The 14,087-nt window shown below is 59.4% G+C and overlaps 1 protein-coding gene across 2 annotated transcripts in view; it reads right to left on the bottom strand.

Annotated features, from left to right (window-relative positions):
* Positions 1-14,087, bottom strand: part of KAZN (kazrin, periplakin interacting protein) — a 340,583-nt gene that overhangs the window by 33,039 nt on the left and 293,457 nt on the right. For both annotated transcript variants that reach the window (XM_079777753.1, XM_079777754.1), the window contains exons 3-6: positions 7,704-7,840; positions 5,811-5,981; positions 1,687-1,876; positions 1,189-1,319 (exon numbers count right to left, since the gene is read on the bottom strand). In XM_079777753.1, coding sequence (XP_079633879.1) covers positions 1,189-1,319; positions 1,687-1,876; positions 5,811-5,981; positions 7,704-7,840 — 629 coding nt within the window. The remainder of the gene's footprint in view (positions 1-1,188; positions 1,320-1,686; positions 1,877-5,810; positions 5,982-7,703; positions 7,841-14,087) is intronic.

Genomic DNA, 14,087 nt, shown 5'->3' on the forward strand with positions numbered 1-14,087 from the left:
CCAGGCCTGCAGGCGACCTTCTCCCCACGACAATGTGGGCTGAATAGGGCCCCGGGCCAGCAATCCTGCCGCCCACGCAGCAACTTGAGTTGAGCCTTAGCTATTTTTATAAGCACTTTTCATTGTTATTGCAGATAGAAAAAAAAATGTTTCCATTATGATTACTTGTATATAGAAAGGGCACTGATTTTTATAAATTGATTTTCAACCAGCACCGTTATGTACTCGCTTATTATTAGTTCTAATGGCTTTTCAAGGTTATTCCCAGGAAGATAATCATGTCGCCGGCAAGTGATGGTTCTTTTGTCTTCCTTCCCCACTCTATTCACCTCATTTCTTTTTTATTACCTATCTCGCTGGTTAATCAAGCACCATGGGCTGAGGTTTTGAGAAAGCCTGCCCACGCATGTGAAGGCCCAGGCTATTGTGTCTCTGTCTTCACGGCGTGGCAGGGGAGCCCCGTTATCGCCAACCGCGTGATGGACCAGGAATGAAGAGGGGCCCCGACCCCCGACCCCCGACCCCAGTGTGTCATGTTGGAGCCTAGACAGGGCGGCGTCCGGTCCTCAGACACCTGACCCACCTTCCTTCGCCCTCTCACTCCTTGGGAGCCCGTCTGTCGCCCTACTAGTCATCGAGAGGTCGGTGGCTAGGGACGTGTGCCTCTGGGTAGCTGGCACCCAATATGCAATCCAACAGTGCTTGATTACATAGGCAGAGCCAACCAACTTAGAACAAATTCATGACGCCTCTCCAGAGGCAAAAGGCGCCAGGCTCCTGGGAGTCAAAACACTGGGGCTCATTCCCGGATGAAGACGGAGAGCCGGCCCTGCCGGGACGGGCAGCGCGCTGGGAAGGCTGAGGTCTGGGAGGAGAGGCCCGCGGTCTCACCCAGCCCACCAGAGGGGACCCCGGGCTGCACAGACCCCACGGCCGACCCAGGCCGGCCTTCCTTCCTCTGGATTTTCCTCGCCCTCCCGGACACAAGGAGCAAATGGGCCTCCTTTCTTTCTCTCCCCACATCCATCTCTTCTCGCAAAAGGAAAGAACAGAACAGGAAATGCCTCCGAGGGTGCTCCCTGGGTGGACGAGAGGAAAGAGCGAGGACGTGTTCAGCCCTCCGCCCGCCCCAGCGGTTTCCGGGCGGGGCCCGGGCCCAGGCCCAGGCCCCGCGGCTGCTGGCCTTACGTTGCAGAGGGAGTGCGTCCGGTGTCGAGGGGAGTTGATGTCGCTGGGCGTGGAGGACCGGTCGCCTTCGGCGGCAGATGCGTCGGAGATGACGGAAGGCTGCCGGGAGTGGCAAGGGCTCACCCTGACCGCTGGAAAGCAGGGACAGCTGATGAGTGAGGGATGGAGAGAACGGCCTCACCTTGACTGCCTGGCAGGGGATGGCACCAACCCCCCGCTATACCCAGGAGAACACTGAGCTGCAGAGAAGACACCTGCCCAGCTCTCCGCCCTCTATTCCAAGCCCCACAGCTCAGCACAGAGCCGTTTCCAGAAAGAATCTCCCATCACAGCCTCTGGATCCGATCAGGCCCCCTCTTAACCAGAGCGAGGGAGAGGGAGAGGCGGAGCTCCCAGGGACCTCAGTCATCTGAGCCTGGGGCCCCACACTCCCCTAAGCAGCTACAGTGGAATGGAGAGACTGCCTCCCCCCTGGGTCAGAGGACCGCCAGGGCTCACCTTGCCGGTCTGCAGGGTGCGGGGGGTGCGAGTGGTAGAGAGTCTGCTGGCTCTGCCGGATGGCTGCGGTCAGCGGCAGGTCCGCCTGCACCACCCACTCCTGGTTGCCGTTCAGCACCGTCTCGCCCGGCATGGCGAGGGAATGCCGCTTGGGGACGTCCTTGGTCAGCGTGGCTAAGGACTGCTTGGCCTGGAGAAAGAGCCAGGAAACAAGAGAGAACGATGTGACCGCGTGGCCGGCTGCTTGGCCACCGCCGCCACCATGAGAAAACCGCGAGCTGGCCTCTGGACCCGGAGGGCATCTCCGGCTGCCTGAGTGCCAGTCAGTAAGCCAGGCACCTGGAGGCAGGCCTCGCCTGGTTATACCTTACATCCTGACACCCAGGCGAGACCAGCAATATGGAGAGAAAGAGGGACGGACGGACGGACGGACGGACACACACACACACACACACACACACACACACACACACACACACACACCACCCGTTCTTCTGGGTTCTCTGAGGACTGGCTGGGACGTGAAGGACATTGTAAGAAGATGGTGTTTTGGCTTCCATCACCTTAGCTCCTCCCAAATTCAACCTGTGACCTCCCTTCACAAGGTGCAGCACATGCAGGCGGGCCGGCCACTCCTCCCCGGCTCTCAGGGCCACGGGGTGGGTACGGGGTGGGGTGCATGGGACACGGGGAAGCCCAGGGACAGAGTGGGCCGGGTCAGGGCGGTGGGTAGTCGGACAGCTCGTCCTTTCTTCAGGCGGGGACTGAGGTCTGTCAGCTTTCGGTCACCTCCCCCCGGGATATGTGGGGTTTTATTAGAAACAACAGCACATTATTTGGGGGAGGAAAAGGGCACGTATTAGCAATGTATTAATGCATGTTCTTTTCATCACGGGCAATTTCCGCTTCCCGGCTGGCTCCCCCGGCTCACACAGGGCAGAGGGGACACTCGGAGGGGCCCGAGGGGTTGGTGCTGAGCTCGCCCGTGAATCCGATGCCCAGGGTGTCATTACAGATGGCACAGCCACCGTGAGTGCTGGCTTTGCCCCTACCATGAACACCGATGAAATGAAAGACGTCACCTCCTCTCTCCCGCTCCAGAACCTCCCATACCTTGCCCAAGGCCTCAGGCTCCGTCTGGCAGAGCGGAGATGCCAGCCCATAAATGGACCACCTTTGGCCTAAAGCCTGACAGAGCCTCATCATGCGAACCAGCTGTGCTATTTCAGATAAGTCACTGCCCTCTCTGAGCCTCAGTTTCCACATCTGTATAATGGAAAGCCTGGACCACGCGATCTTTAGGGTTCTCTCCAGCTCAGACACCCCAGGAGCCTGTGAAATCACTTCCCTTCCACCACCAGCCCCTGGGGAATATAAACCTATATGGCAGAGGGAGGTCAGGTTGAGGGGGTCAGCCCCACCCCCAAGCCAGGTAATCACCTCCTCCCTCGCTTAGGAAACCTTCATGTGCTCGGCGTGACAGCCTGGGTCTCAAGGAGGGCGTGTGCCGTTATCTGTGCTTGACCGAGGAGAAACCAGAGGCTCAGAGAGGTTCAGTGACTTCTCCAAGAGTGCACAGCAGGCACAGCATCCACGCTGGGATCCAAGCCTGGGGGTCTGACTGCGAGCCCCTTATGGGCTCCACGGTGCCCACCCTCCGCGGGGACAGGAAAACGGGCATAGGTGACGCAGACCAGGACAAGGAGCAATCCCTCTGCCGCAGGAGCGAGCGAGGCCGGCGTGGCTCAGAGCCGCCGTATGCCTGCAGCAGCCCCGCTTCACGCCGACTCCCGTCTCCTGGGCCCCTACACGGCACTCGGCACCGCATCTGCTTCCCCGCCAGGTGCATGTGCGTCCGGATTCTGCGTCCTGGCAGCTGCCCGCTCCCTCCCTCCCGCCCAATCTATCTTGGCTGCCCCGAAGGTGGACTCAGGGGGAGCATGAGCACCCGGGGGGGTCTGCCTTCTGTGCAGTTAACCCTCCGCTCGCCCTCTTGCAGCATTCCCAGACACACACACACACACACACACACACACACACACACACACGGGAAGCCCAGCTGCCCGTTACGGCACCGCAGAGAGAGGCCGGGCAGGGCCGCTCTCCAGCCCCCGCCGGCTTTCTTCCCCCGGGCGGAGCCTGCCCTGCCGGGGACTTGGAATGGCCCCTTCTAATTCGGCAGGCAGCTCGGCATCCCTGCTCCCTGGCTGCTGCAGGGGGTCCCCCAGGCCGGTCCCGAGGAGGGAGCGGTCAACCTCGGAATTCTGGAGCGCAGGATCCTCTGCCAAACAGCCCGCCCACGACCGTTAAGCCTGGGGCACAGCTGCGACAGAGACGGGAGCTGCAGGTGGGCGTGAAGTCTCATTAAAACCTGCGTGCCTGCCCGGCTGGCATGGCTCAGTGGTCGAGCACCGATCTATGAACAGGGAGATCATAGTTTGATTCCAGGTCCGGGCACACGCCCGGGTTGCAGGCTTCGTTCCCAGCTGGGGACGTGCAGGAGGCAGCCGATCAAGGATTCTCTCTCATCACTGATGTTTGTTTCTATCTCTCTCTCCCTCTTCTGTCCTCTCTGAAATCAATAAAAAAAATAAAATAAACCTGCACGCACCCTGGGCCTGTGAGCTCCTGACTTCCCCAATGCATGCCCGTGCGCTTAAACAAGCTAGAGCGGCTTTCTGCGGCTTGTAACCCGAGGACGCAAAGGTGTACATGCAGGAAGGCACCTCCCCTCCGGTCTCGCCCTGCGGGAGGGGAGCTGGACCACCCCGCCTGGTGCAGGCAGCCCTGGAAGACCCCGGAATTCCCCAGGATGCTTGAGGCCAGTGCTCCCAGGCAAGGAAGACATGTCTGTCTGTCCACAGGCCCTGTGTAGACCTGGGAGGACAGGCAGGCAGCAGAGGCACCAGCACCGCGGACCCCACCTCCACCCGCAAAGGGGACTGACAGCTGCAGCTTCCTCGGGGTCTGGGCAGTTCTCACCACTAGGGGTCAGCATCGGACAAGGAGACCCAGGAGGTAGGTAGGGGCTGAGAGGGTCCCAGGAGGGACCCATGGATCCTGACCAGGGCGGTCCAGACGGAAGTGACCGTAGAAAACCTTCGTCTCATATCATCAATCCGTACTAAGCACTTCCCTGGCATAATTTCATTGAAATCCTCCCAGGAGACACAGGCAGTTACCCCTACTTAGACTTGATGAAACTGAGGCTCAGAGAGGAGACGGGTCCTGCACAAGGTCACACAGCTAGAAAGTGACGGGGGCTGGATTCGAACCCAGGACCCACGGCTGTAACCACACCGTCAGCATGCATCAGTGCTCTGCAGGCTAACGTGGAGCCAGGCAGGCCTCCCCACCCCTCGGGGCTCCCTAGTGTTTCCCAGCCACCTGGAGGGGCAGACAGGGTGGGTGGAAGACCCTCAGCCCCACCCAGTTCCAGATACAGGGCACGGAGGCCCAGAGAAGTTCAGTGCGCGGCCCAGGGTCACACAGGAGCAGGCAGAGCAGAACTCCAGGGCTCTGGGCCGCGTTTTCCGGCCAGGCCCGGACACACCCTGGCTCTCTGTTCCCACGTGCAGGCTGTGGGTCACTGCAGAAAACAGTTTTTGGATGTATTTTGAAGGTTTGTTTTGGATTAGAAAAAAGTAACACTTTTCCCCTTGACGACCCAAATAAGACATTCTCACTATAGATGAAAATAACACACACACACACACACACACACTCTCAGGAAAATAAAACCCACTTGTAATCCTAGAACCCAGAGGTGGGTACCATTGTTAATTTTTTTTTGTGTATTTCCTCCCAAATGTTTTCCTAAACAAATATATATTTTTTAAAATGGGCTTTTATTTTTATAGTAGCCTGGCGAGAGCGGAAGAGTGGATGGTCTCCCAGTACCCCAGGCCCCAGGCCCAGGCAGGTGGGTGAGAGACTCCCCAGGCTCAGGGGTTGATATGGGAAGAAGATGCCAATCATCACAGACCCCGCCCCCAGCCCCGCCCCCTCCTGGGTCCCGCTCTGCCTTCCCCCACTCCACTCCAGGATTCTCTGCGCCCTGTCTCCCAGCACAAGTCCCACCGCCCTGGGTGTGTGAAGGCAGGGCAGGGAGGCGAGGGGCTCACCATGGCCAGCTCAGCCTCCAGCTCCTTCATCCGGTTGTCCTTGAGGTCCAGCTGGGAGCGCAGTGCCGTGGCGTGGTCCGTGGCCTCCTTGGCTTGGCGCCGGAGCTCCCACTTCTCCCGCTCCAGCAGGTCCTTCTCCTTGGCCAGAGCTTTGACGGCATCCTCGCTCTCCTGCAGGAGGGTAGGGGGGTGAGGGGGCAGGGTGTCACCATGGGAGTGCAGGGCCTTCTCATGGCCCAGACAGACCCTGAGGGGCCCTGACCCCCAACCACAGAAGGCTCTGCAGTGGGAAAGCCCTGGGTTCGAATCCCAGCCATGCCACAAACTACTGGGAGATGGGCACAGACACAGTCCCTTGGTAGAGGCTCAGGAAGTATTTTTCAATGGCAAACTGAGCAAATGTTTGTCACGGGGGGTCAGTTGTCTGACTTCGTCCAGTCTCGGTTTCTCTGTATTTAAAATAGGGGGGCGGGGCGGGGCTCAGTGGTTGAGTGTCAGCCTAGGAACCAGGAGGCCACGGTTCGATTCCCTTTCAAGGCACCTGCCCAGGTTGCAGGCTCGATCCCCTGTGTGGGACATGCAGGAGGCAGCCAATCGATGTTTCACTCTCATCACTGATGTTTCTATCTCACTCTCTCCTTCGCCCTTCCTCTCTGGAATCAATAATAAAATATTTTTGAAAAATAGGGGGGAAGGGGTCAATACTATTTGTTTCAAAGAATTGGTATAAAGATTGAATTCATGTGAGGGAAACATTTAAACAGAGTCCGACAGACGGTAGGGTCCATAGTGGGCCCGAGGCTTTGTTTTGTCGTTGGGTAGCATGTATGTGACAGGGAAACGGGGACAGAGAAGGAGACACCGGCAGCCCAGTCCCCGTGGCTGCCATGGGCCCTGCCACCACCCCACAGGGTCACAGCCCCCGCTGACAGAAGCTGGACCCCTCGGCACAGTTCTCGGCCAGGCACCCGGGCCGGCTCCGGGCTGGGCCCCTCGCAGGAGCTCCGCTGTGACGTTCGGAGCCAAGTTAGCAGGCAAGGAACACACGGCGGAATCAGGGGCCCGACCTCTGTTGCCAAGAGCCAAGGTCAGGACGGCAGGCGTCCTTCCCCAGAGGAAGGTCCCCACAGGGGGCCCTGCCCAGCCTCCCGGCCACGGCCTTCCCGTTCTCCAAGTCAAGAGCTAACCTCCAGGTTTCTCCGTGGCCCGGGACCACCGAGAGGCGGCCATCCTGCCTCATCTAACAACCCCGCCGCCCATAATCGGTGAACCCAGTTCCTCAGGTAGCTGATCACAAACTCCTACTCATCCCACAGAGCCCAACTCCCAGCCACTTCCTCTGTGACGCCTTCCAAGACGGTCTCCCTGCCAGCCGAGTCCCCTGCTGCCTCCCAGTGTTCCCGGCTCTCTGTTCACACACTTACTATGGTGTCATGAGTCAGACGCAGAGCTAACCCTCACTGGGTGCGTCCTGTGCCCCGGGCGCTCACCATCACAGACGGGCCTCACACAGCTCCAGAGTCTGCACCACGTTCACCGTTTGGCAGGTGAGGAAACGGAGGCTCAGAAAGGCCGAGATGCCCAAGGACACACACACGGGAGCCAGGATCTGAACCGAGGCCAGCCTGTCTCCCGAGCCCCCACCGTCACCACCTCAGCCAGCCTGTCTATGTTTGTTTGCCCCGACGCCACAGAGCCCTCGGCTAAGGGCTGTGCCTGCTCCCGCTCAGTGCCTGGGCCGGGCTAGCCACGTCGGAGGCCTCTCCAGGGGGCACAGGTGACATGAGCAGAGTCCCTCCCAAGGGGGATCGGAGAGGCCGCCCCGTGCCCGGGGTGGGGAGAGCTGGTGTCTGGGGAGTGGGGGGGGGAGGGGGGCAGAGGGGGGACCCTGACCTTGCGGTGCTGCTCGTAGTTCCGGATGAAGTCCCGCAGCTGCTCCTCGCGGCTCTCCAGCGTGGCATACAGCTGCTGCATCTGGCTCACCAGGTCCGTCTTCTCGCCCTTCAGGCGCTTCCGGTCGGCTTTCATGGCTGGGGGACAGAAGAGCGTGTGAGTCCTGGGATCCTAGTTGTCTGCCAGCCCCAAACGCTGAGAAGGGACCCTATTTCGACCCCCCACCCCCTTTTAAATATATATTTTTATTGATTTCAGAGAGCAAGGGAGAGGGAGAGAAACATCAATGATGAGAGAGAATCATCCATCAGCTGCCCCCTGCACGTCCCCTACTGGGGATCAAGCCCGCCACCTGGACATGTGACCTTGACCAGAATTGAACCCGGGACCCTTCAGTCCGCAGGCCGAGGCTCTATCCACTGAGCCAAACCGGCTAGGGCATTGATCCTCTTTTTAACAGATGAGGAACCGGGGTCCAGGGACATGCAGCTTCTCTCCCAAGCTCCCAGGTCACTCCGTGGCACTCTCAGGATTTGAACCCAGGCCTGTCTGCTAGAGTCCCTACTGTCGCCTCTCAGTTTCATGGATCCAACGAGGGGGGCACGTCTTTGATTACACGTCTATCTGAACTGGGTGGTCCCCAGTGTGAGGGAGCCAAGGCCTGGGGAGCCTGTGGCCGGTGGGGTGTGAAAACCAGAGGGAAGCACCAGGGGAGGCCACTGACCCAAGCGAAGTGACCCCGTGGCTTCCCGGGAGACTTGGGTGGGCTCTCAGCGCCGGTGGAGAGAAGCGGCTACCGAGCAGGCCTCTGGGCTCCCCTGGGGGTCACCCCTCTGCCCTCTGGTTGGAAATGAACCCCCGGGCTCTGATGTACCTCCCTCAGCCTCATCTGGGTGAGAACCTGACTGAGCTCTCGAGACTGGAGCTTCGGGAGGGGATCTCCCCCTCACCACCCGCTGGGCCTTCCTTCCCTTTTGCCCAGTGGCCGTGGAGGGCGTGACGCCGCGGCCTCCGTGGACCGCCCACTGCCCCAACCCCGCACACCGTGCACGCGCCGCAGGGGCCGTGTGCTGCTGTCCCGCCACGGAAGAGGGCTGACCCGAGCACATGCCTGCGCTGGTGGCCTCCGCGGGGGGTGGGGTGGGGGTGGGGGCTACGACTGGGGGCTCCCTGAGAGCAAGGGCCAGACCTCTGCCTTCAGATTAGTAGCCTCCCTCAGACGAGAGCGGGAGGTCCCCCCACTATTGGTTAAGCACCTCCTGTGTGCCAGGCTCCATGCCTGGAGGGGACAGGGTCGAGCAAGACAGGGCCCCCCTCTTTCGGGTGGTGGCAGATCTGACGGAGGAGACAAACGCCTATGTGCATGGATGACCCGAGTCTCCGCCTACCCTCCTTCTTCCCAGAGAACCCCGTGTTTGCTTGTGCCCAGTCACAGCACAGCTCCCCAAACTCCCTGCAGCTGGAGGCGCACGTGCCACAGTTCTGGCCACTGAGATGCACACAGACGTCGGCTGGGCGGTCTGCTGCGCTCTTTACAGAAAAAAGTCACAGCGTGCCTCCCCGCATTGCCTTCCTGCTGGGAGCACGGATGTGTCATGGAGCACCAGGATGGAGACACAGGCTGAAACCGGAGGGGGGACAGACAGAAGGAGCCTGGGCTGCTGGTGCTTCACCCAGGCCAGAATCCATGAGAACAGGAGAATCTATGGGATTTCCCGTTACATGCAGCCCAGCGCACTCCCGACTCAGGCGGGCGTGGGAAGCGCCACCACCCCCACCACAAAGGGCTGCGCTGAGGTTCCTTCCCACACGCTCTCCGCTCTGGGCTCTGCCCACCGCTGGGCTGCAGCCTGCCCGGCTGAGGACGAGAAACACGAGCGCTGGGCCTCTGGGCACGAGCGCCAAGGGAAGATCACCTGCCAACGCGGATAAGGCGCCTCTGGGACCACGGTGGGAACAAAGAAGGCGCGGTGCCCCCGCCTGCTTGTCAGAAGCCACGTGTCCACCACCTGCTCGAGAAACTGCACGCAGAGGAGCAGGACCTGGGAGCACGGGGACCCTGCACCGGGGGTGGGGAGGGGGGTGTGGTCCCCACGGAGCTAGAACGACGTCGCTGTCGCCTCCATCACATGGGGTCTTGCTACAGACGGCGCTGCCATTGTAACTACTTAAGAAACAAGGTTTGGCAGGGAACCCCCCAAGAAATGACCTCAGCGACATGCACTCAGCCATGAGCACCACAGTGACATGCACACAGCCATGAGCATGAGCACCACACAGTGACATGTACACGGCCATGAGCACCACACAGTGACATGCACACAGCCATGAGCATGAGCACCACACAGTGACATGTACACGGCCATGAGCACCACACAGTGACATGCACACAGCCATGAGCATGAGCACCACACAGTGACATGCACACGGCCATGAGCACCACACAGTGACATGCACACGGCCATGAGCACCACACAGTGACATGCACACGGCCATGAGCATGAGCACCACACAGTGACATGCACACAGCCATGAGCACCACACAGTGACATGCACACGGCCATGAGCATGAGCACCACACAGTGACATGCACACAGCCATGAGCACCACACAGTGACATGCACACGGCCATGAGCATGAGCACCACAGAGTGACATGCACACAGCCATGAGCATGAGCACCACACAGTGACATGCACACAGCCATGAGCACCAGTGACATGCACACAGCCATGAGCACCACACAGTGACATGCACACGGCCATGAGCACCACACAGTGACATGCACACAGCCATGAGTACCACACAGTGACATGCACACGGCCATGAGCACCACACAGTGACATGCACACGGCCATGAGCACCACACAATGACATGCACGCAGCCATGATCACCACATAGCAACATGCCTCCTTCCTTCCTTCGTCACAGGGATGCTCTTATTTCTCCTTTCAAGCTGTTTTTGATGTTCTCCAAACAGTCCTCACACTTGCTGAGGTCTGCGAGGCATGACCGGCCTCCGCTCACCTTCCCAGCCATCGGCTTCGCCCAGGCGTGTCCCATTCCAGCAGCCAGGCCGGTGGAACCACTGCCATGGTGACGGGTGATGTCACGCCTGGCGGGCCCTGCAGGGTCACGGAAGGAGGCCAGCCTGGCTCCTGGGCGTGCGGGGACTCTGAGGTGGAGGGAGGGCGTGTGCGGAGGGCCTATTTCTCTAACTGGGAGGAGGCGGGATGCAGGCCTGAGATGAGGGTGGAATCAGGGCCCAGCTGCAGCCCCACGTCGACGGTGCTTCTTGGGGATGTCACCTTCCTCAAGCTTCTGAGGGGGCCTTGCCGCAGGAGTGTCGCCAGATGGGGGGCAGCGTGGAGCGGCACCAGCACTTCTGCCAACGCCAAGGCGGGTGGGGACCGGAGAGCAGGGAGGTCTCTGCACTGACCCCCCGCCCCCCCCGCCCCCAGGCCCAGGTAAGGAGGCCACAGCCGATTCGCGAGGAGAACAGAACAGGTAAACTCTGAACTTTGGGGCCTGGGCGCCTGGAAAGAGGGGTTTTGCAGGCTGCTTTTAGAGCTCGAGGGGTTTCTCCTTCCCTCCGGGCAGTGCCTGCGTGAGAACCTCGCTGGGGAACGGGGACTAGGTTCTCGCCTTCCCCTCTCTCAGCCTCAGTTTCCCCTCAGTGTGAATGTGCTGGACTCAGAACTTCCTTTGGGTTCTGAGGCCCTAGGATACTCCACTTCGATGACTGCCCCCCCCCCCAACATGTCGATGGGTGGGGGGATGAGCATCGGCCTGGGGTCAGGGGTGCTGGGTCGGTCCCGGCTCTGAGTCCCTGAGCTGTCACTTACCTCCCAGGCCTCAGATTCCTAGCCATTAAGACGATCCCCACGTGCCAGATGCTTTTCAAGCCTCTTGTGGAGTTTGGTCGCTGAATTCTCACAACCACCTTACTAATTCCTTCCACGCGACAGACAAGGAAGTGGCACCCATGGAGATTAAGGGACCCGGCCAGGTGGTGAGTGGCAGCGCCCACCTGGCCCCAGGACCCACCCAGCCTGCTACCCGGCTGCTCTGCTGCCTCCAACCCCCAACCACCGACCTCCGCACAGCCCGGTCAGCCTCACCTGCTCCTTGGAGCTGGTGCTGGGGGTGGGGCTGCGCCTGCCTTACGGAGGAGGAAAATGAGGCACAGAGGGGTCCCTCACTCATCGAGACCCACACGGCCCAAGCAGTGGACCTGGACTTGCATCCCGGACTCTGACCTTGAGCCCCTTCCACTCCTCCATCGCCTCCACGAAAGCACACGGCCACGAGCAGCACACAGCAACATGCACACAGCCACCACACAGAACCTGCATCGGCCCTCACAGCCAGGGATGGCCCAGAACTCCCACCGTCACTCCCGCCACGAGACGCTGTTCCTGTGTGTGTGTGTGTGTGTGTGTGTGTGTGTGTGTGTGTAGTCACCCCCTCTTGCTTGCAGGATCCTCAGCCAGCCCCGGACACAGCCTCCTTCCACTCGGTCAGATCTCCCATTAGTCTGGGCTCAGAAGTCCGCAGGCTGGTCCAGGATGGTCCCAGGCTAAGAGCCCTTGTAAACATTTCCAGCCTGGTGGATCCCAGACAAACCTAGACTCAGAGGTGGGGAGGGGTAGGCCTCAGCCCAAGTATGACAATCCTAGCATCTGCCAGTAGGGGGCCGCCCTTTCTCTTCCAGTCAACGTTCCTGACCAGTTAAGCCTTCAGCATCTACAGACTCTGGGAAAGGAGGGGTGGGAAGGTGGGAGCCGGAAAGGCCTGGCAAACCACTCGGAATAAAAACTCACCGAAATGGTCTTCCAGCTCACCTTCTCTTTACAGGCGGGGAAACTGAGGCCAAGAGAGGGAAAGAGAGTATCTAGTATCACACAGAGAGTCAGCACAGGTCTCCTGAATCTTAGGCCAACACAGCTGGCTTTAAAATTAAAAGCACTGGTTCTGGAGTCTGCCTATCAAAGCCTCAGTCTCCTCATCTGTAAAATGGGGACTGACAGTACAGTCATTTCTGCTTGGCACAGAACAGACTTGCACATCTCGAGTGAACTAGCAGGTGCAGACCTCGAGCACTTGGGGAGGAGGGAAGTTCAGAGAGACACACCTTCAGGCACACAGAGCCCTGGACTCCAGTCCAGCCTCTGCCCATCACCAGCTGGAGGGCCTGAGACACTGCACGGGGCTCCTCTGAGCAAGTTCCCTAGCGGTCAAGGCCCCCTGAGACATCACCCAGCACCTCAATGCAGCAGGGGATCGTTCCATGTTATCGTTTCTTCCGATCTTCCCACTCCCCAGGCTCCCAGGCCTGACCTCAGGCCTCAGGAGGCCTCAGAATATACAGGTTGACTTGACCGACCCGGCAGGCCGGAATGGGAGGAGAGGCCCAAGGAGGCACGTTCAACGCCCACAGACTTATGGCCCCGGGATGGGCCTGTATCAGTTTGTTTTTGTTGCTTTTCTGTTTGGAAGCTGAGCAAGGTGAGTTAAGAACAGGTTAGAGTTCAACCTACTTCACAAAGGTTAATAAGCAGGCTCTTGCCCCATTAGGTGGCACTCGGGTAAGAGAGAAGCCTACCACGCATTTGGACAAGCGGCAGCCACCAGGGGCAGCTGAGAACACTGCACCCACAGAGCCTGGGTGGCCGTGGATGTGGCTGGGTGGCCGCGGGTCTGACCTGGGGCGGCTCTGCTCCTCACAAATGGAAACTCCCTTTTCTTCTCACCATCTGGTAAAGTGGGTTGACCGCTCACATGGCCAGCAAGTGGCGGATCTGGCACTCGATGCCAGTCCTTTGACATTCAAGCCCATGATCTTTCCAGAATCCCCACTGCGGCTCTCTCCAAGTGCAGCCTAGAAAGTTAGGCAGCCTGACCTTTCCAACCTCCTGGCTAGGGTAGGAAAGGCAAATACCAGGAACGCAGGTTCTCATTTTTCAATCCTGTGGCCATGCAGACATGACTAATCAACTAAGCACTAGAGGAACCTGGGTTGATTGGAGATGTCTGCCACAGAAAGGGAGGGAAGTACAGATTGGCTAGCTGAGAGTCTTATCTGGTCAATGCTGTGCTAAACATCACTGCACTCCATGGAACCAAGGTCAACTCCATTTAACCAAAAGCGAGAAGCAATTCTCTCAACTGGTAAAAAAACCAGTGCATTCACATCGTGGTAAGCAAACTCCAACCTGCATGCTTAATGGTGAGAGAGCAGATGATCTTTCTCAACTGGGTCAAAGGCACATGAAGGACCACTGGGTTTATTTACATACTAGGGGCCCGGTGCACGAAATTTGTGCACTGGTGGTAGGGGGTCCCTCAGCCCAACATGCCCCCTCTCACATACTGGGAGCCCTC

This window comes from Cnephaeus nilssonii (assembly GCF_951640355.1).
Source record: "Cnephaeus nilssonii genome assembly, chromosome: 7".
NCBI lineage: Eukaryota > Metazoa > Chordata > Mammalia > Chiroptera > Vespertilionidae > Cnephaeus > Cnephaeus nilssonii.